General features: G+C 40.0%; 1 protein-coding gene across 1 annotated transcript; it reads right to left on the bottom strand.

Annotated features, from left to right (window-relative positions):
* Positions 1-369: 369 nt before the first annotated feature.
* SHCBP1L (SHC binding and spindle associated 1 like) lies at positions 370-16,365 on the bottom strand. Its single transcript, XM_053915635.2, has 10 exons — positions 15,812-16,365; positions 14,334-14,483; positions 12,594-12,808; positions 11,736-11,822; positions 11,446-11,664; positions 7,720-7,825; positions 3,854-4,007; positions 2,469-2,719; positions 1,517-1,639; positions 370-727 (listed from the first exon to the last, which is right to left on the bottom strand). Exons 1-10 carry the CDS (start codon positions 16,202-16,204, stop codon positions 479-481), a joined length of 1,947 nt encoding a protein of 648 aa, XP_053771610.1. The 5' UTR covers positions 16,205-16,365; the 3' UTR covers positions 370-478.
* Positions 16,366-21,393: the final 5,028 nt, after the last annotated feature.

The following is a 21,393-nucleotide window of genomic DNA, read 5'->3' as shown; positions in this document are numbered from 1 at the left end:
AAGAGAAAACTCTTTCATACTCAAAGAGTTTTCTCTTTGAGTAAAGAGAACCTTTATACACCTTTATATCGTTGCCCTCTTTTTTGAATTTCCTTGTTTTCTGCCTTTGAACCTGATCCTATGTTATATATTGTGCTCTCTTACCATATTTCCATTCTCTACATAGAACACCTAATGACTAACAGTATTTAAAATCAGTGTTTAAAAGCACATTTGTTTTTGGAATTAGTGATGATGGTGGTACCATTGACTAAAAATATATTTAATACCGCTGAATTATATATTACACTTAAAAGGATGAACTTTATTGAGTTACATTTCAAAATTTATTTTAAAAATCTTAAGGATCATTCAATGAAAAAGCATTAAAATGTTTAAATATTTTTAATAAGTTCTGAATTTAATTAAAACTACCATTTCCGTGGGGGACAGCTGTCCCTCTGAAATACAAGACTCTGGAATATAAGCCCGGGTGCTTTTAACTCGTGACAATTCTGATGTCCCCCTTTACGTTTGCTTCTATTTTATTGTCATTCATTTCCAAGTTCAGATTGTGCATTACTTTGGAGAGCACAGTTTCATCTTTTTTGTCTCCTGAAGCAGCCCCTTTGTTGAGGGCTTCTTCTACGATAAAAAATTGTTCTGTTGGTTGGCTAATGCTTATTCCGTAGCCGCTGTTGCTGTAAATATGATTATTAGTCATCTTCAATTTGGGTGCAGGAAGAACCTGTTAAAGGAAATTAGTTTTTCAATTTCCACAAAAATATGAAGTAATGAACATATCATAAACTCTAGAACTTAGTATTGGGTTTACACATTTCTTTAAGATAAGAGAATCACAGTTTTCAACAAGTTATATTAACTAAAAAAATGTTTAATGAGGAAACACTAAATGAGGTTTTCAATTTATTTTCATCAGTTATTGATAAACATTGACTCTAGATGGGGTTACAGCAATATCCCATGAAGCTGCTTTTAATACAACATGAGAAACAGGAAAATATTGAATGATTTCAGGTAATTAAAATAAATAAATAATTTCAATTAAATATACACCAGGTTTCTATGGAAAAATTTCATTACGTAAGTCTAGAGAGGGATCTGAAAAGGCAGAAATTATAGAAGTAGGAATGGGAAGGGATTTCACTTACAAATTATTGCTATCAATGTTTTAATTGGCTAGTTACAAAGTTTGAAAGGAAGAAAATATTTAATATATCATCCTCTTAGTTGGCTTTGTTTCACAAAATGTATTATACATCTCCTCAATGAAGAATCTAAAACATTTTTGGAAGAGCTAACTTACCCACTTTCTCGTATTTGAAGTTATCTGTTAAGAATTCAAGTTGAAATCATTAATTATAAAACTAAACTTGTTTCCTATCAGCCATCATTTAAACCATATTATAATTATTTGTGCTATTTTCCAGGGCAATGATAACATTTAGGCTAAATTTTAAGACTAAAACTAATATTGTAGTATATAATAATTCTCTATGGAGACACACGGGAATACCTTCATACTAACGCCACCTGAGGTGCTTTTTGAATTGTCACTGGTCCCAAGGGTGTTACAGTGGTGAATTTCATTCCTTTCCAGAACGGCCATACTCCCAGGATACAGCTCAACACCAGCACCCTGGAAATAAAAAGCAGTAAAACTATCTGTAAAACACACCTCTAAAATTTTCTCTAGATTTGAAAGCAGTAATTCTATGTTAGCAATGTAAACACACTTAAGTTACATGAAAATACACAATAGTGCAAGCAAGTTTATTGCATAGATTTTCTAAAAATGTGGAAAACTAAGAATTATCTGTGTTAAGAAACTCTTAGGCCTAGAAACAAGGCTGAAGTCATATGGTCCATTACACTGCTGTTGCACCCAAGTGAAGTCTCTAGAAAGAGTGAAAAACTTTGGGCAATTACTTCTCAGTTATAAAAATTTGCTTGTATGTACTCTAAATCCCTCACAATGCTGCTAAAGTGTTTACTCATTTTAGTGGAAAGGAACAAAAAAATCATTCTGTTAAAAGATCCTCTTATTTTTCTGCTTCTTTTAATCTTGTTTCTCATCAATCTTCCAGTCCTTTAATGACCTTTGTGACTGTTACCCGAAGACTAGAACTGTGAGAAGTTGTCGCGATGCCGGACGGCACTGTCTGATAGCCTGGAAGTCCTGTTTCTTTCCCATCAGGTAACTGATTCGTGATCTGGTTTATAGCCTCTGATTCTACACTTTTTTAAAAATCACACTACAAAGCTAGTAACTCCTTACTTTGAACTTAGTTCACTCTTCTTAAGTGTACTGTGACATTGTTGTCCTCATTTTGTTCATTTGCATTTGTTTCTAAGCTTAATTATAATTGGATTCAAAGATGGAGTTATTGCCACCCTTTGCTTGCAATACGAAGGTCACGCAAAGTTATCTACAGTCACAGAAAGCCGTAGTCGTTAAAATGCAGTACCTGGGCACCAGTTATTTCACTGTCTGTGATCGTCAGAGCAGCCCCTGTAAGAACACACACTCCTGTTCCTTCACATTTTAAGACACAGTTTTCTAGAGTCATGTGACCAGACTCCACCACCACAATACCATCAACTGTCCCTTGTTGTATCAAAGACAGATGCATTAGTTTCACATTATCAGCTTTGGACACCACAAAACTGTCATGAGAAGGCTCAGAAGTAATTCTAATCTCCTCTCTCTTCCCAACTCCTGAATCATAGGAACAAAGATACATATAATTAAATCAGTAATCCCACAGTCTGAAGCCTTTGGTTATTCAATAATACTAAGTTTTTCTTTTCATATAGTTTTAAAAAGTAACATGTAATTATTCCATTGCTCACTACTAGATACTTACTATAATGTAATCTTTTATCTTTATTTTGATGTCAGATGTTTGATTTATTAAATCTACTTACTTATCTACCATACTCTTTCCACTACACATTTCCCGAAATTATATAATCAGCAGTCATGTACACTATGTTAGGGCACAGAAAGTACCTTACCATAACCTAGTTTTAAAACCCTAGTGAATTACTGTACTAAGAAAGACTGGCAGAGAATCCCGAACTAGGCTACAAGAATACTGTAATCACACGCACAGTTTTGCTCTAGAGTAGTCAAAGCAATCACCTAAATGTAACGTAAGTGCAAAACTAAAGGGTTGAATCCTCAAGAAGACTTCAGAACTTTTAAGAACATATGATCATCTTATCCACATAGTAACAAATACTGATTACAGTCTTCAAACTCTAGTGAAAGCTTTTGCATAGATAGGCAAAGTTTAAGTCACTTGTTCTGTTCTTTTGGCCAGACAGGGCAGAATTAAAGTTACTAGGTATGTTCAGAACCTTAAGAAAAAGGAAACTATGCTTTTCTCCTTCTACTTTAGTAAGTTTTCATGTGAATTAACTTGAGAAGATGCTGAGTATGTTCTAATATAGCCTTACATTTGGGTTTTCCCACTAAAGTGACACGAAGTGCAGTGGGGATAGACGAGAAGAAAGTTGTTTAGTAAAAGTACAGAGGATGCTAATAGAAAACATTAAGAGCAGCTTTTTATTTTTCTGGTTTGGACCCTGTTCTGAGAATCTGCTATATTGTCAGGGGAACAAGGAGTCTCATGGGTCTGCTCTGGCCTAGTGGGTCCGAACAGGGTCTCCGGCACAGAGCGCAGACACATGAACAGGTGAGCAAAGCCTTATTTGTGAAAGGCGCGTAAGGAATTTTTGTGAAAAATAAACTGTTGAAGTTTCTAGTAACTTGATAAACCACGTTTATAACAATATACTTTGTCAGTACACATTGCTACAAAAAGATGGCAAAGAACGCCCTGCTAACCCTTTATAATGATGTCATCCGTCAATAAAGCAAGATTTACAGCTTGATATTCTCCTGGAAAAATAACTACTGTATCTCCACTATAGCAGCTATCCAAAGCCAAATCCAAATCGTCGTGCTGTTGGAGAAACGTGTCCGAGGATAAGTCCTTTACCTGCAGAGGAGAAATACAAGTGTACCTTCAACAGCAGGTTAGACTGAAAGAGGCCATTCTAATCAGTAACGTGCGGATAACGTGCTTTTCCCAAGACCTGCCTCGTATAGGTAATACACTGTAATTATGACCTGTACTTACGTTTGTTTAATGCTCAGAGTGTCAGTCCATCCTTTCAGGGAGTGATGAAACGAGATTTTCTTTATGATCACTAATAATTTTACGGCCACTAGATGCTGAGTGCCGGAAGTCCTATTTTCAACTGTACCTATTATCTCCTAAGCTTCACAACAGTTCTTTGAAGTAAAGTGTTGTTACCTCTTTAAAAGGTTAAGGAAATTGAAACTAAGTGAGATTATGTGGTTTGGGCTTTTATTTGAGATGATGAAAATGTTTGGGGACTAGAGAGAGATGGTGGTTTGCACAATATTGTGAATGTACTAAATTTCACTGAACTGTTCACTTTTAAATGGCAATTTTATGTGAATTTCACCTCAAGAAAGGGGGAAAAAGATACAAGAAAGAACACATTGTCTTTGAGAAGTCAGGAAGCAACAGAATCAGTACAGAGGGAAGGAAATTAAATTCATCTTTGTATTTGGTATATTGTCAGTTACCACATTTTGTAGCATTACAGGGAAAATCTGAGCAATGATGACACATTATTGGGATGTGAGCTACAAAACAGTAATAATAGTAGCAGTTGGTATTTTTGTGGTAGGCATTTGCTAGAGGATTTATATAAAATCACGCATGCCTGATAGACTTCATTACTCCCTGTAACGAATGAGGAAGTAAGTGAAACTTTGTAACTTATGAGAAGCAAAACTGTGAATCAAACCCAGGTTGCTACTATTTCAAAGTCTGTGTTCTTCACCAGCACACTCGCTGTGCTGTCTACAGACAGAGCAGGAACAGTGTGGAGACCCTGATGAACAATGGGGATAGCGCTGTTTCTCCCAGACCTGTGACAAGGACTCAGGTTTAACTGTAGCTGAGGCACCGGAACGAGTACTCTTGTCTTTGCCAAGAGTGATTCAGAAGCCAGAGTGGCCTAAACCCAAAGAAAGCCATCGCAATCTGAGAATCTGGGGAATAAGAGAGGAGGTGCGGCCTGACACCTAATTTGGTTGACTGGAAGGGTGCTTATGGCATTAGAGAATATGGGAGGATGAGGAAGGGCTGTGTACAAACAGAAGTTCAAAGTCAAGACGGCTGTATGTTAGACATCCAGGTGCAGATGCTCATAGGCATAGGTAGTAATGTTGGCCAGCAAAGGATAAAAGCAAGATGAGAAAAGGCAATAAATGTACTGAAAAACCATAGTGTGTTAGATACTGCTAGGGATTTTATACATAACATTTCATCCTCAAAAAACCCATCTAAGGTGGTGGTACTTACTGTGAACTGGGCATTATTCTAAATATATGACGCATATGAACTAATTTAATATTGACAACTCTATAAACAAGGAACAGAGGATTATCCCCATATTACAAGTGAGGAGCTGAAGCACCAATGGGTAAATACATAACTTGTTGGAAACCACACAACTAGTAATTGGCAAAGCCAGAATCTGAATCCAGGCAGTTTGGCCCCAGGGCCCATGTTCTTAATCAGCACAGCACACGGTTTCCATCTTTCTCTTTAAAGAACTCTGCAAGTACGGAAATGGAGGTGCAGAGGTTAGGCAGCTTGCCAAGATTACAGAGGTAGTAAGTGGTCTCAGAGAGGCTACATGAACTCCAGGCTATCTGACTACAAAGTCCATGTCTTAACGCTATTGTCTGTGTGTGTGAAGCTCACCCACAGAGAGATGATGGGCAAGAGAAAACTGAGAGGACAGAGCAGGAGGAACACCGAGGAAAGGATCTTCCAAGTTGAGAAAGTTGCTAAAGGCCACGTACATAGCTGGACTACTACCAGATATTTTGTCAGCCTCAAAGGTAAAAATAAGCTCAAAGATCTAAGCATGTGGAAGTTTGTGTTGCCTTTTTTGCGTAATCTTCCCCTTATTACCCTGGCCGCCCAAGTTCATGGATATTTCCTTGCACAGAAAAGACAGGGCTGCGAAACACTGAATATAAAAGCAAGGAAACTTCTCATTTTTACGTAGGAGAATAAAGAAATAGATTTAAAACAAAAAAGATAAAGTAAAAATAAAGATGATAAGGCTGAGGATAAATGCAAAATCTATACCTTTTTATAAAGATGTTGCAAAGATAATTGGTAATTAAGTTATTGAATAATCTAATTCAATAAGCAATGAAAAGGAAAGTTACATTTTGTTGAAAATAGTAAGAATGGGTAGAACAGCAGACCAGACCAGTCCAAGTCAGCTGTAAGTCTCACCACCTCCTCGCTGGCCTCCTCCTACACCACGCTCCCCGTCGGACACGCGCCCGTTGTCAATTCAACTAAAATAGTCGGTCACCTACCATGTGCCAGGCAAGTGTCAGGCTAGGTGACAGGTGTATGGTAAATATATACCTTTGCTCATACTCTAGTAAGAGACAGACATTCAATAGATACCAGCAAAAAGTATTAAATACAGTCGTGATGAGGGGAAAGGGCCAGTAAGGGAAAGGGCAGGGGGCTCTGATGGCACACAGATGTCTAGTGGTTTCTGGAAGGTTGAGAAAGGCTGGACAGGATGTGGGGCGGCTCAGTGAGGCCACCTTGTTTACACCAGGACGCACGGCAGTGAGGGAGACAGTGGGTACATGGAGGTGATGAGGGATATGAATGGGAGAAGTCTCAGAAAAGTGTCGTTAGCAGCTGATTGGATGGTGGTACCATTTACTGGAAGAGGGAACTCTACAAGCAAGTCAGTGAATAAGACCAGGAATTTAGTTGTGGACGTTTGGGCTGAAGTACTTGTGAGATAATCAAGGGGTGATGAGCAAGAGGCAGTTGGACATGAGTTCGGGGCTCAACAGGAATCTGGGCCGTGGATACACATTTTAGATTTTCAGTATGTACGACCGAAGTCATGGGTACAGGCTGGAGAAATTGCTCCCAGGGACATCATGGTGCAGAAACAAGTATCCAGCATTTAGAGGTTAGAAGTCGGGGGGAGCATCTACAAAAAAACGAAAACCAGGGAAGTATAGTAACAAGGTAACAAAAAAGAATGTTTCAAAGTGACAGCTGTGAAGTGCCACTAAGAGGCTGAGACGGAAATATTTACATTTTGATTTAGAGCATTTCCCCCTCTTGGGCTGGTTAAATTTAGAGTCTTCCTGCGGGTTTCGACTGCAGTTATTTTTTCCAGCCAGTATTGCGAGAACTGCCAGTTCTGGCTTACGGGCTCATCTTACGTACATCCTGGACATACTCCTATCATAGCATTTATCATTCGAGTTGTAATCGCCTGTTTGCGTGTTCCTATCTCCCCCGTGTTCAACCTTGTAGAATGCAAGCCCATGGGTCTGGTTCGACACTGCATCTCCCTCAAATGCCGTCTTTCTCATCCTGGTCTCCCAGGCTTTGCACACTACTAGCACAGTGCCTGACAACAAAGGTTACTGCTCAGCAAATAATTGCTGCCATTTGTTCCTCGACTACTTACTATATGCCAGTCACTAAGCTGGACGTAATGGGGGAAAGAAGGCATCCATGGGTCGCACGAGAACCCTACCTTCAAAGAGCTGCTTTTCTGATTATATGCAGCTACACTGAAATGAGCAAATAAGAACGGTGTATTTCTTACCATGTTAGTAGTCATCACTTTCGCCACAATATGTGTTATAGTCTTTCCAAAATCTCTCTTTCCTTTCCTACGCCTCAGAATTCTTGGGAAAAACGGTCCATGGACTCTGGAGTTGAAAACATTCGGGATTAACAATTCAGCCTATACTTAGGAAATAAAAACTTGGTACTGAGCATCTTTGACAAGTGGGTTTCACTAATTTTAAGCTCTTTGAGAGCAATGAGCAATTTGAGAACAATGAATGATTATAATAGTTGAGATAATGAATGATTATAATAGTTTAGATAACTGAGTGTCTGTACCCTTGAACTATAAAATCTCTTCATTTTAATGGCATGTACCTGAAGTCCACGTGCAGCCCATTGCAATAAATACCTCAACCCCTCAACTCTTCAATACAGTAGAAAATTCGCCTGACTGTACTTTCCTGACCCACTGAGTTGCAGGACCACACACAGCCAAGGTGGGTTATGCCTGTGATACTGAGCCATAGGAATGTTTTGGAGCATGTCTGATTTCAGATACTGTGTTCAATGTTAGACACAACATTAAAAATAATTCATTAACATAGATACACAGATACTATGTTAATGAATCGTTTCAAAGCCTAGAGTCTCCATATAAATCGTTAGCTGTGGGCTCCAGAAGAACACTTCTAGTTTCTCAGTTGTTTTTATGTTGTTTGCTACTTAGCACTTCTGAATAATTCCCTTCTTTCTCTCCTTCCTCCTTGTCTTTACAGTTCCTGTTTTCTAGCTCGTAATCATTTCAGTGTCCCCAAAAGAAAGAACGTAAAAATTGAGCGTCACTTTTACCATTACTGTCAGACGAAGGGGCACTCCTTTTCCAATAGAGGCAGATTTACCGTTACTCTCCTTAGGTGTGAACCTCTGGGTTCTCTGTGGCACTTCGATTCTGCTGGGTGCTAACTGGGGTGCAGCTTTAGTACTGATACGTTTCATGTTACATTTCAATTATCAAATATTCTCATGACGCTTACATTTTCAGGAAACTGGTTCTAAGAATTTATTATGCAAGTTATTAAAATTTGAATTCCAACATATTAGCAATGCCCTCCAAAGCAAAATTTCATTTAACATTCCAAAATCAAGCCCACTTAGCATTGTTATGCCTATTTCAACAAGTGGTTTTGCTATTGAGAAAGGGAACTACTCGTGCATCCCTGTTTCACCATGTGCCCGATTACTATCGCCCAAAGAGCAAAGCAGCACCCTACGCTCAGGAAATAAGTCATTGTGCAATCCTAGCTTTAAAATCAAATGTATGTATCGGCGTTTTTTGGCCAAATTTACTAAGGCATAATTTACCTAACAGTCACTAGTTTTAAGTGAATCATTTCAGGAGGTCTCACAAATATATACACCCATTTAACTCAGTTACATAATCAAGAGACAGAACATTCCTATCACGCTCAGTGTTGAATCTAAACACTCATCGCCAAATCCAAGGTTACCTAGGCTTCTGCCTATGCTTTATTCTAGAAGTCTTATAGTATAGGACTTTACGTTTAGGCCTGTGGAGCATTTTGAGTTACTTTTGTGGAATCTTTTTTGCTGTTGTGCGCATGGTTAATGATAACTCACAGACCCTTTCCATGTCCGAGCTGAATCTGGAAATCCTTGGTTCTTCTCCCTAGTTTCCGTCCTCTGTTGGGATTTTCCACGTACTGACTGACACCCTATTTTCCTTTCATTCCGTAACCTTGCTTTCCTTTCATCCTTTAAACGTATGTACGATAGCTGCTTTGAAGCCTTTGGGACTTCAACATTTGGGACCCCTCACAATCAGTTTATACTTTCTTCCTGGGTATGGGTCTAACGTTCGGGTTCCTTTGCGTGTCTAGTGATTTTTGGTCAAACACTGGAAGTTTTGGGTAATATATTTTAGTAACTTTGGATTGTGTTCTGTTCTTCCCAGGATTGTTATCTTGTATTCTACCAGGCAGCTAGAATGCCAACCCCTTCCCTTGAGGTACACGGCAGCTGACACCTCTGCTCAGTTTGCTCAACTTCCAGCTTCCTTTCCAGCGTGGCTCCCAGATTTCTCTGCCCCTCCTACGCCAGCGCGGTTCACTCAGCGGCCAAGCAGGGCTTTGAAAGGGCTCCGTTTGTGGACCCCGCCTCTGCATCTCTGTATTTTCCGTGTATCCCACCTAAATTTCCCGGGGCTCCGGCAGCCCTAAACGCTGTCCTTTCTCACCTAGAAACAGACTGCTTGTTTTGCCGCCAGAGCTATGAGAATTGGTGACTACCCTTAGACCTAAAATCCACACATGCCCATTTCTTACCCATTCCAAGGGTAAATCCATTTCAGGGATAAACTTTCCTTGTTGCTGCCTGCTTTTCGTCAGTTCATAGTGCCTTAAAATAGTTGCATACTTTTAATAAATTCTGTCCAGATTTTATCATTGTTACCGATGGAAGAGTTTGGCCAGTTAACTCACTCCACCGCTCCCAGAACTAGATTCTCTGTGATTCTAACTTCTAAGATTGGAGAACTGTGGGTGGCCCCATGCCATTGGAATCTAAAGTCTAGTGATGGAAAGTTATATTCAAATTCAACTTTCGTGGAAGTTGCATGTCTAGATAAGTGGATTTCAAAAACCATACCTGTATTGTTTCCCAAACTAACCCGAAGGTTTTGTTACACAGGAATCCCAGTAACAAGGAAACACCAAAAATAGTCACTAGAATGGGATTCTTAGTGATTGAAAACTAAGTCAAATTTGGAAGAAAACACAAAAAAATGTAGGCTCACAGTCAACAGATAAGTAAAATGTGGCTCAGAATTCCTAAGGCAAAGAATGAGTAAAGGGAGACCACAAAAGAAGGGGTACAGTTTAGTATGAAATAATCAGAAGTTATCTGGCTCCATTCAAGATTTGCCATTGATTTGGAAACCATGAGAAAGAATTCTTATTTCCCCTCTATTTACAATGAAGACAGAAATCTATATTTTACTGCAGAACAATGTAAAAACATTTTAATACATTGAAAGTAGTCTGGAAGAGAATGATGCTGATTAAATCTACATTGTCTTATTTATCATCAGAAACAACTTATCAATTTATGTTGGTTAGAAAAGTAGAAATTATGAGGCAGCCAAATTAGTCAACTCTGTTTACCATGCATATTATATTCGGAGGAAGTCTACCTATCACCTTTCTTATGTTTTGGCCGTAATCAGGAAAGTAAAGAGGAAAGATAAGAAAAGGACCAGATTTATGAGATTGTTTTTACATTAAAAAAAAAAAAAAAAGAGTCCTGGCCAGTGTGGCTCAGGGGATTGGGTGCCAGCCTGAGAACCAAAAGGTCGTCGGTTCAATTCCCAGTCAGGGCACATGCCTGGGGCACGGGTCAGACCCCCACTTGGGGCGTGTGAGAGGCAACCAATGGATCTCTCACAAATCAGTGTTCTTCTCCCTCTTATTTCCCCTCCCTTCCCCTCTCTCTAAATAAGTAACCTTTTTTTAAAAAACCTAGAAACTGCAAAGAAAAAACATTGACAAATTTTTAAAAAAGATTGCAGTTAATTCAGCTAACATAAACATGATTTTCCAATACTGGTAGTTGCACCCTGTGCTTATCTCATAAATTGGACACTTAATTTTATAATCGTGTCAGTTGGGGTAACAAATATAAGTGATATAATTAAAGAATAACCATGTAATCTTTTTGTTTCCATTTAAAATAGAGCAATTATTACCGGAGGCGCAAATCTTCCCACATTTTCAGTAATCCACAGAGCATTACTATCTCATAGTATTTTTTCCAGCATTCGACGGCCTCCGCTGCGGAGGGATCTTCTTTAATGTTGCTCTGATACTCAATGAGCTCGACACGCTTGTTTTTATATTTCTCCAAGGTTTTTTTGAAACGCTGCGCAATAGGGCCAGGGATCGTTCCGTCCTGTATGTCACACCACCTGGAAAGTATCGAGATGGTCACCATGTTTATCTTACATGATGTGCTGAACAAGCTTTCAAGTATACTTACAAATTAATTCTTTCTTCAATCAAAGCAGTGTAATTCTCCGAACTTTCTTCATCATCCCAGTCTCTCCAGAGACAGTCATAAAAAAACCTACGATCAAATTAAGATGAAAGTGGTCAAAAGCAGTGAGCACCACATTTCAAATTAAAAGGATATTCTGATGTCAGAATTGTTTATATGAATTTTAACTTTTTTTAAAAATTTTAACTCTTAAGAAAACATTTTTAAATGACCTTTCAGAGCTAATATTAAAGGTAAAGTTTAAAAACTTGATTATCTGGATTATATTTTGGTTGTTATAGACAAGATAATGTTCCTTGAAGTGGAATTGTAAATTGCAGGTTTCAGATTTCATGGATTTGGGTTATTATTTTGTATACAAAAAAACCCTTAAGATACCATCAAATGTGTAGATTGAGGGGAAGAAAGCATTAGAAAAACAAAAATATGCTCCCAGATGTTCTGTATTAAGTTTATGGGTAGCTTCTCTCCAATTGTTCCCCACTGTAAGAAGCAATCATACTGTGAATGACATCCAGTATTTGTAATGCCCTTCAGTGTGAAAAATGAAAGCGGACATATTTAAGATGCTTAAATATGAACAGAATTTAGTATTACTTATCACTAAAGTTCTTAATTCAATTTTTGTAAAATGTAATACTGAAAAATAGCAAACTTTTACTGCCTGTGTATACTACTTCACAGGAGAATGCTTTAACTAGGAGTTACAAATGTGTTCATTAAAAATGGACAAACTGAATTCAGAAGTAAGTATTAATAAATACTCACAAAGTACTTGTATAAATAAATCTTACATATTAAATCAAAATTTTGAATATGATCATTGTAACTTTCTAATACCTGACAACTTCCAAGGCCAAAGCAATATCACGTATTTCAGAATCCTGTCCTTCAACAGGGTACACTTCCAAGAGAGGCACACAATGCTCCAGCTCCTCTAAAATCTCATCAATCAGACCCCTTGGAATATTCGCAATATTAGAAGAAAAAGGCTCAGCAACAGAAACAGTCACTTTGAAACAAGATGTTGAGCTTTGGTGTGGTGTACAAGTTACCTACAATAAATATTATAAAATTTGTAACTACAAATGAAAATAAACCACAAAGTCTTTTTTTCTCATATGTTAGCTACTTATAAAATAAAAAAAAAAAAATTTATGACTACCCCGGCTGGTGTGGCTCAGTGGATTGAGCATTGCCCTGAGAACCAAAGGTTCACCGGTTTGATTCCCAGTCAGGGCACTTGCCTGGGTGTGGGGCAGGTCCCCAGTAGGGGGCGTGTGAAAGGCAACTACACATTGATGTTTTTCTCCCTCTCTCCTTCCCTTCTCTTCTGTCTAAAAATAAATTAAAATCTTTTAAAAATGTTATGAATTCTCTAACAGTCAATATATAGATTATAGATTAATATTAAATAAAGTACCAACATAATTTTTGAAACCCTATTTCTTAAAGACATTAGTGTTCAAAGTTCATGAGAGAAACTGCGTAACTCCTACGTTATTTCTCAGTTTGAGTTGCCAGACTTTTGGATTTTATAGAACAGTAATATTTTAAGTTTTGGGGGGACTAATTTTGCCATGAAAGTATGTTTTAAAAAATCCTACTATTCGTATTACATCATTGTAAAAGAAAGGCTATTCAAATACAAAATAAGTAAAAGGACATAATCAAAGAGTAACTCTTTAAGTTGAAAAATTTAGCTTTATAAACAACACACTATGTTGTTTCCTTGGCTCATTTCACGGCGATTTAGTGATAACCTGTAGCACTCACCTGACCAATCAGTGCGTGAGAACCACTGAATTGACAATATAATTTTCAAAATAAATAAGTATTAACACAAAATTTAAAAATTAACAGAAGTTAGCAAAAGGGTACAAACTTTCCAATGTAAGATGAATAAGGTCTGAGGATCTAATGTATAACATAGTGCCTATGGTTGATAACATTATATTGTATAATTGAAATTTGTTAAGAGAACTTAAATATTCTACCCCCCCAAAGTAAATATGTGTAGCGATGAATAAGGGAATCAAATTTAGGACATCAGATATGACACAATATGTAACCTACAGACATAGAAAAGCAAAACCTTATCAGATGAAGGCTTGGAAGTTGATATATTAAAAAGGGTACTTTTCATTAAAATAATTTCAAATTATACTTACAGTTTCCTGATCCATTTTTTTCTTTCTTTCTCTAACAATATCATAATTGAGATAAATGAAGAAGAAATTGGGAAATGATGGGGAAAAGCCACAAATTTGTTAAAGCCTAAAAATTATTAATTTTTAAGAAATACACTTGTTATTTTTGTTATTTGAGCAATTAAAACTAGGCTAATAAATACTGATACTATTAGATGACATTTAATGATATTATAGGTAAAATTTTGTGTGCTGATATTCCCTCTTACCTTCTTTTTACATTAATTTACTTATAAACTTAAAATATAAGTAAGTTTTTGTCAATTTCCCTTTAAGTATCAAAGCCCCAAATTAATAAGGTCATATTTTGGTCTTAAAAAGAACTGATAATTTTACTCAAAAGAACCAAGATCAGGTAAAAATTGTTTACCTCAACTAGTATACCAACGAAAGGGATAGAAGCTTCTTCGTACTTCACAAAGAATAACTCGGGATTCGTCTTCCAGACCCCAAGCCATCTGTCTTTCAACTTCAATTTTTCTGACAGGTATTTGCTCATAGCCTCATCAGCATCTTCTGCCTAGCAAAACACAAACAGAAAAACCATATAAAAATTATAGGAAATTTCAGATGTGTATATATATTTATTGATCTTTATTTTAAACATGGAACCAACGTACTCTTAAATAATGAAAAGCCTGGAAAAGAATAGATTTGAACTGAACCTATACTTAATGGAAAATGTGAACATAGTAATTATCAAATTTAAAAAGTTATTTCCTCTGAACTTTAAGGTAATAACTATTCAAAACATATTCAGAACACAGAAATTTAAAATAGCACTCCATTCTCTATAACAATTGCATATATTAAACATTCAATAAACATTTCCCCACTTGACTTTTTAAAATTTAAATCAAGCTATCTCAAGGATGATGGTGTAAATAAACTAGTAGGAAATGCAGTCATTAGACCGTTTGATTAATGACACAATAATCTACATAAATGTTTCTCAATGTCTTAAGAGACCTAGCCTTCCCCAACCTCAATATTAAAGTTGGTCATTAATACTGTCCTAGTTTTATGATAATGATGTTTTTAAAAATATTTTGGATTATAAAGTATGGTTAAGTTACAGAAAAATCTGAAAAATCCAAAAAATACAGGGAAAACAAAATCACACCTGGTCTTCGCTGCCAGACTGCAACCACTGTTGATAGTTCGGTGTATTTCCTTCCAGTCTTTTTTTTATCCACATATTCATCATACACATGAATCAATGTTTTGCTCATTTTCCTACTTAATATTATAGCATAAGCATATCTGTAGTTACTGAAAACATAATTTTTACAGGTGCATGGTGTTCCATTACACGAAGCCCCAAGTTCTTCACTGCCCCAGTGGTTGGAAACGCGTTTCTAATTTTTAATTTTTACAAATATCACTGCAGTGAATATCCGGGTACATAAATTCTTCTGCTATAACTTTTTAAACAAAATGGGTCAGAAGCATGCAGTATTTGCTGTATTCAGTAGTACCAGGTACAGTACGTATCTCCTCTTCAAAACATCATTCCACACCCTCAGCTGATGTGTGGGAACCAGTCTGAGGGTGCGAACTTTTTTACTATTGTAGCGTAGAACTCGGGGCTCCGGACTCTCACCCCTAGTTTGGGCACCCACGACTCCATGACACCCTGCGATGGATACGCGGGCTTTGCGGAGGCCTCTCCACCCGTCCGAAGCTCTGGGAAAACCGGAGGAAACGCGACTGGCAAGGTTTCGGTTTCATGCAAACCCAACGCCCCTCCTGTAGGACAGACGGCCTGCGTGAGCCCGAGGAGGCGCGACCGGGTAAAACTCGACGTGGAATGCACGTCGTGCTGGGGTCCGGAGGCTCCCTTCTCACCTTACAGTCCTGCAGCACCTGGTCGCAGTACAGCGCCACCTTCTCGTCCCGCCACATGCCCCTCACGGCGGACACGCACATGGGGGGCAGTGGCCGCGCCTCCGCCGCCTCGGGCGCGCAGGGAAGGGGCTCCCCTTCCGCCGCCGCCCCGTCGCCCGGGCCCTGGGCCTGAGTCACCGGCAGGAGCTGCAGCGGCCGCCGGGCCGCCTCCCGGCCCGCTCTCGCCTTCACCGGTCGAGGGGAGGCCACCACCGACCGCGCTGGGGACGCGCTGCTCTTTAGCGTCCCCGCCGCCGCCCCGTCGCCGCCGGGCGCGGAGGCAGCCTTGTCGCCTCGCCTGCAGGGGCTCCCGCTTCGGTCCTCGGGCCCCGCCGCCCTGGCCCCCGACGCCATCTCCGCACCCCGAGGGCCAGTCGCAGCCGTTAGCGCCTTTCCCGCCCGGCGCCGCGCCGGCCAATGGTTGAGCTGTGCCTTCCGAGCCGGCAACGAGCGCGGTGGCTCGAGGGGGTCCCGCCGGAGGTGAGCTGGGGATGGGGTGCTGGGCTGGGTGCTGGGGATTGATGGGGATACTGTGGGGCGCGGCGGGGCGGAGGGGCGGTTCCAGCGAGGTGTTGGGGGCGGGGCTCTTGGGTGGGGCGTGGCGGCGAGGGGCGTGGCGTGCTAAGGGGGGCGGGGATGGGGCGGGGCGGGGCGGGGCTCGGGCGGGGCATGGTGGCAGGGCGGGGCTTGGGCCCAGGTGTTGAGGGGCGCGGCTCTGCGCACGTGGGAGGAGTGGGATTAAAGGGTGTTGAGCTCAGTGCGTGTCCCCAGCCCTCTCTCCTTGAAATCACTAAGAGAATTCTCACCCCAAGGGAGAATTTCTTAGGGTCCCCATACTTTTTGTGGGTGATCGTGAGTCCCCCTACAGGTCATCATGACCTAACAAACGGGCCACCTGCAACTACACACGCCTATCGGCTCAACACAGCCCGAAAGAAAATGTGTATTTATACTGGGCGGCGACACTACTTGGAACCCGCCCCCCCCCGCCCCCGGCTATTCCTAGGGGAAACCCTAGTGACAAATCGAGCGACCGACAGTTTCCCCCGCCTATCACGCGGCTCCCAGAATAGTTTCCCTTACATTTTAAACAAGACAGCCTCTTCCTGCCAAGAAGGACGGGTTCTTCTGTTTTCATGTCTCTGTTGTGCTGCTCAAAGTTCTCACACACAGAAAAGACTATATTATGTAACTTCAACTAGACGCAAATTTCCAGCTAAGGGGTAATTAATGTGTGCAAACTATGAACACTTTCGCAATAAAAGTCCGCTCAAGATAATACATTGGGGAGAAGAACACAGGCCGCTGCTTTCTGTTTTTTCACTCTCAATGCACGTGGAGCCAATTGGAGTGACTTTTGTTTACCGTCTCGCTGGGAAGTGCCCCCCCACCCCCCAGCTCCCACCAGCACCCCTTGGGAAAACACCTGCCTCCCTCCCCGCTCATTTGGAAGGACACCATGTTAAATTTGGAGTTTATTTTGAGGAAAATATTAGTATTAACATTGTGTTACTCTAGTTCAGGGAATAATTACAGCATCCACCGTGTTTTCACTCTCAAGTTTTTTCCTTTTGTCAGGAGTTCTGAATGTTGTTTAAAATGATACCTAACTCTAGATTTCACTCACCAAAAGTAAAACCTATTATTCTAGCTTTTCTTCAGAAGCGTTTGTTTTTCAAGAAACTGTGGGGGCGGTTATTCTTAGGTTCAGAATAATAAAGACCACTTGTCCTAGTCAAAAGTGCAAAAACAACTCCTCCCACCCCAACGCAAACAATTATTTGTTAGGAACCTGCTATGTGCCAGACAATTCACAGATGCCAAAATTATGGTAATAAAAGACAAAATTCCTATTTTCATAATCCCAGGGAAGGGTGCAGATGGATCATTTAGTAAGGGCCATGATAAAAAAAACTTAGACATACTTTAATCCACATTGGAGGGGAGGGTATGCATGAGGGAGGAGAGCTTTTCTTCCCAGAAGAAGGGGGCACGTCAGCAGAGACCTGGAGGATCCACCTTGCTTTCCTCCCTGTGAGGACTAACCTGACTTCAGGTGAAAAGATGGGGTCAGAATCACGAGGACCTGGGGAATCCCGTGAGGCAAACTATTTGGGCTTCCAAAGTACAGAGCAGTTCGTTCACTCTCCAGACATGTATTGAACACCTGTTCTGTGTTGACATGTATTAGGAGCTGGGGATATAGCAAAATACACAAAACCCTCTGAGATTGCATTCCGGATGGGGAGACTGACAATCAACATGTTTTTTAAAGTAAAATTCCCGAGAGAAACAAAATCTTATAAATGAATGTTTATAGCAGCATTATTTATAAAAGCCAAGAAGTGGAAAGAACCCAGATGTTCATCTGCCGATAAACAGAAAAAGGAAATGTGGTCTATTCATATGACAGAATATTAAATGGCCATTAAAAGAAATGAATAACTGATCCCTGACCGGTGTGGCTCAGTTGGTTGGGCATCGTCCTGCAAAGCAAAGATCTCCAGCTGGATTCCTGGTCAGGGCACATGCCTGGGTGGCAGACCTGGTCCCTGGATGGGGCATGTGTTTCTCTCCTTCTCTTTCTCCCTCCCTTCCCTGTCTAAAAGAAATAAAGTCTTTAAAAAAAAAGAAAGACAGAAAGAAATGAAGTACTAATACATGCTACAAATGGAAGAAACTTGAAAACATGCTAAGTGAATGAAGACACCGAAGTCCACATAACATATAATTCCATTTATATGAAATGTAATCTAGAACTGGCAAATCTAGAGACAGGAAGTAGGTTAGTGGCTGCCTGGGACAAGGGGGAGTGGAATGTTTTGAGAGGGATGGGGACTGACTGCTAATGGGTCCAGGAGGTCTTTCTGGGGTGATGAGAATGTGCTACAATTGATTGTAGGGATCGTTGTACCAAAAACCATTGAATGGTATGCTTGAAATGTGTGAATTGTATGATACATGAATTATAGCTCGATTTGAAAAGTTAATAGTACATTAAATGGTACATGAACCAGTCATTCCCAGAAGGAAGTTCAGGTATAAAGAACACAGGTAAATACAGAGTAAGTACAGTTTTAGAGAGTCCTTAATACTACTTACAAATTATTTTCGTGTTTCCCTACATGGAAAATGTGAGCAATTAAGTAAGGGTCACATTGGTCAGAAAACACTAAAGGAGTGCATCTGGGGATTCGGGAATTTTAGAAGTTTTGTGTAGTGGAGATTTGGTTTTTATTGTTTTGGGGGCGCACACACAGTATGCTGTGAAATGTAGTGGTGTTTGTTTTCCCTTTTGCTTGTCTCAGTTGCACAAATAAAAATTAATAAACACACCAATCTGCCATTTATCCTCAAGTATCTTAGAACACTAATCCTTCCCTCTTCCTTACCACTTTGGCTTAACTTTGTAAACAAATGCTCTGAATGATGGGCGCACACATGCACAGTTCTCTCGAAAGCATGTATCTCCTCATTTGGACCAGAAGAGGGCACTGGAGAGCTGTTGGGATGTTTAAGGGAAGGGCCCGGTCCCAAAGGGCTGGGTGGAGCCTGAAGCATTCCTTTACTCCCTCCAGCCCCAGTCTCTGACTCAGACGCAGACTGCACACCGCTTTGCGACTGGACAAGTTCAGACACATTTTTCTAATGTCTAACACCTTTTTAACCTCAAACATGATGTTCTGCTAAATCTTCAAACTTTGGCTATGTGTGGTAACTCCCTGACACTTGTTTTGTGTTTTTGTTTTCAGCAGTTTTTGAAGGATATGCAAGATTTTAATTTCATTTTACAAAATCCACACCAAAGTAAAGAATCACCAGATGTGTTTCAGGGCACATGAATTCTACCAATGAGAGGCAAGACGGGGTATGAACACGGCACAGCCTAATACTGCTGACTGGTGTTAAAACGTGGTAAAAAGTTAATGGCCCAAACTTGCCTTAATAACTACCAGAAGTCATACACTTCAGTCTTGGCAGTAAAGGACACTAGGAATGACAATAGCTAATTAGCCTACCTTTGGAAGAGTGCATAGATATCTACTAGTACAGCAAACATTTATTTTTTTAATTTTATTTTTCAATTACAGTTTACATTCAATATTATCTTGTTTTAGTTTCAGGTGTACAGCATAGCCATTAGACAACGGTGGACTTACGGACTTTCTAAAATGATGCCCTCGATGTTTCCAGCACCCACCTGGCCCTATACGCAGGTATTACAATATTAGTGACCATAGTCCCTGTGCTGTCCTTTACATCCCCTGTGACTATTTGTAACTACTAATTTGTACTTCGTAACCCCTTCACCTCTTTCACCCAGTGCCCCAAGCCCCGCTCCCCTCCGTCAGCCACCAATCTGTTCTATCTATGAGTCTGTTTCTATTTTGTTTGTTTCCTTATTTTGTTCTCTAGATTCTACACAAGTGAAATCATGTGGTATTTGTCTTTCTCTGTCTGACTTATTTCACTTACATCTAATCCTCTAGGTCCATCGATGCTGTTGCGAATGGTAAGATTTCATTCTTTTTTATGGCTGAGTAACATTCCTTTGTGTATATGTACCACCACTTTTTTATCCACTTGTCTGTTGATGGGCACTTGGGCTGCTTCCGTATCTTGGCTATTGTGAATAACATTGCAATAAACATAGGGGTGCATATAGTATTTTGAGTTAGTGTTTTGGGTTTCTTCGGGTACATACCCAGAAGTGGAAACCTTGGGTCATAAGGCAGTTCCATTTTTAACTATGTGAGGGGTTGTTGTGTGTTTATTTTTGTTTGTCTCATTTTTTATGTGTGTATTTATTACTTGTCTCAAGGTATCTTTTTTTTTTAAGATTTTATTTATTTACTTTTAGAGAGAGGGGAAGGGAAGGAGAAAGAGAGGAAGAGAAACATCAGTGTGTGGTTGCCTCTCCACCAGGGACCTGGCCTGCAACCCAAGCATTTTCCCTGACTGGGAATCGACCCATCAACCCTTTGGTTCCCAGGCCCACGCTCAATCCACTGAGCTACACCAGCCAGGACTCAAGGTATCTTTTGACTTCTTCCTTAATCTCAGTGTTAAGCCATTCATTGTTTAGTAACATGTTATTTAGTCTCCATGTGTTTTTCATTTTTTCCCCTTGTAATTGATTTCCAGTTTCATACCATTGTGGTCAGAGGAGATGCTTGATATGATTTCAGTCTTCTTAAATTTACTGAGACCTGTTTCGTGGCCTAACATGTGGTCTATCCTGGAAAATGTTCTGAGTGCCCTTGAAAAGAATGTGCATCTTGCCGCTTGGAGCGAGAAGCTCTGAAAAATGTAAATGAAATCCATCTGGTCTGGTGTGTCATGTAAGGCCATGTCTCCGTGTTGATTTTCTGTCTGGGAGATCTACCCATGGATGTCGGTGGGGGTGTGGAAGTCCCCCCGTGTCTGTGTTTAGGCACTCCGAAGTTGGCTGTATAAATGCTTACAAGGGTTGTACCCTCTTGTTGGATGGATCGCTCTGTCACCATGTACGCCCTTCTTTGTCTCTTACCACAGCCTTTGCT

Source organism: Desmodus rotundus, chromosome 12 (genome assembly GCF_022682495.2).
Source record: "Desmodus rotundus isolate HL8 chromosome 12, HLdesRot8A.1, whole genome shotgun sequence".
In the NCBI taxonomy this organism is placed as follows: domain Eukaryota; kingdom Metazoa; phylum Chordata; class Mammalia; order Chiroptera; family Phyllostomidae; genus Desmodus; species Desmodus rotundus.
Note: the sequence above shows the minus strand (reverse complement) of the source record. Positions and strands in the feature narration are given on the sequence as shown.

Excerpts from the sequence above, each read along its gene's own strand:
- SHCBP1L (XM_053915635.2), bottom strand. The coding sequence starts at position 16,204 with ATGGCGTCGGGGGCCAGGGCGGCGGGGCCCGAGGACCGAAGCGGGAGC. Across the intron at positions 12,809-14,333 it reads TCGTTGGTATACTAGTTGAG|GTAACTTGTACACCACACCA; the intron begins GTAAACAATTTT and ends TATTTATTGTAG. Across the intron at positions 11,823-12,593 it reads TTGGCCTTGGAAGTTGTCAG|GTTTTTTTATGACTGTCTCT; the intron begins GTATTAGAAAGT and ends ATTTGATCGTAG.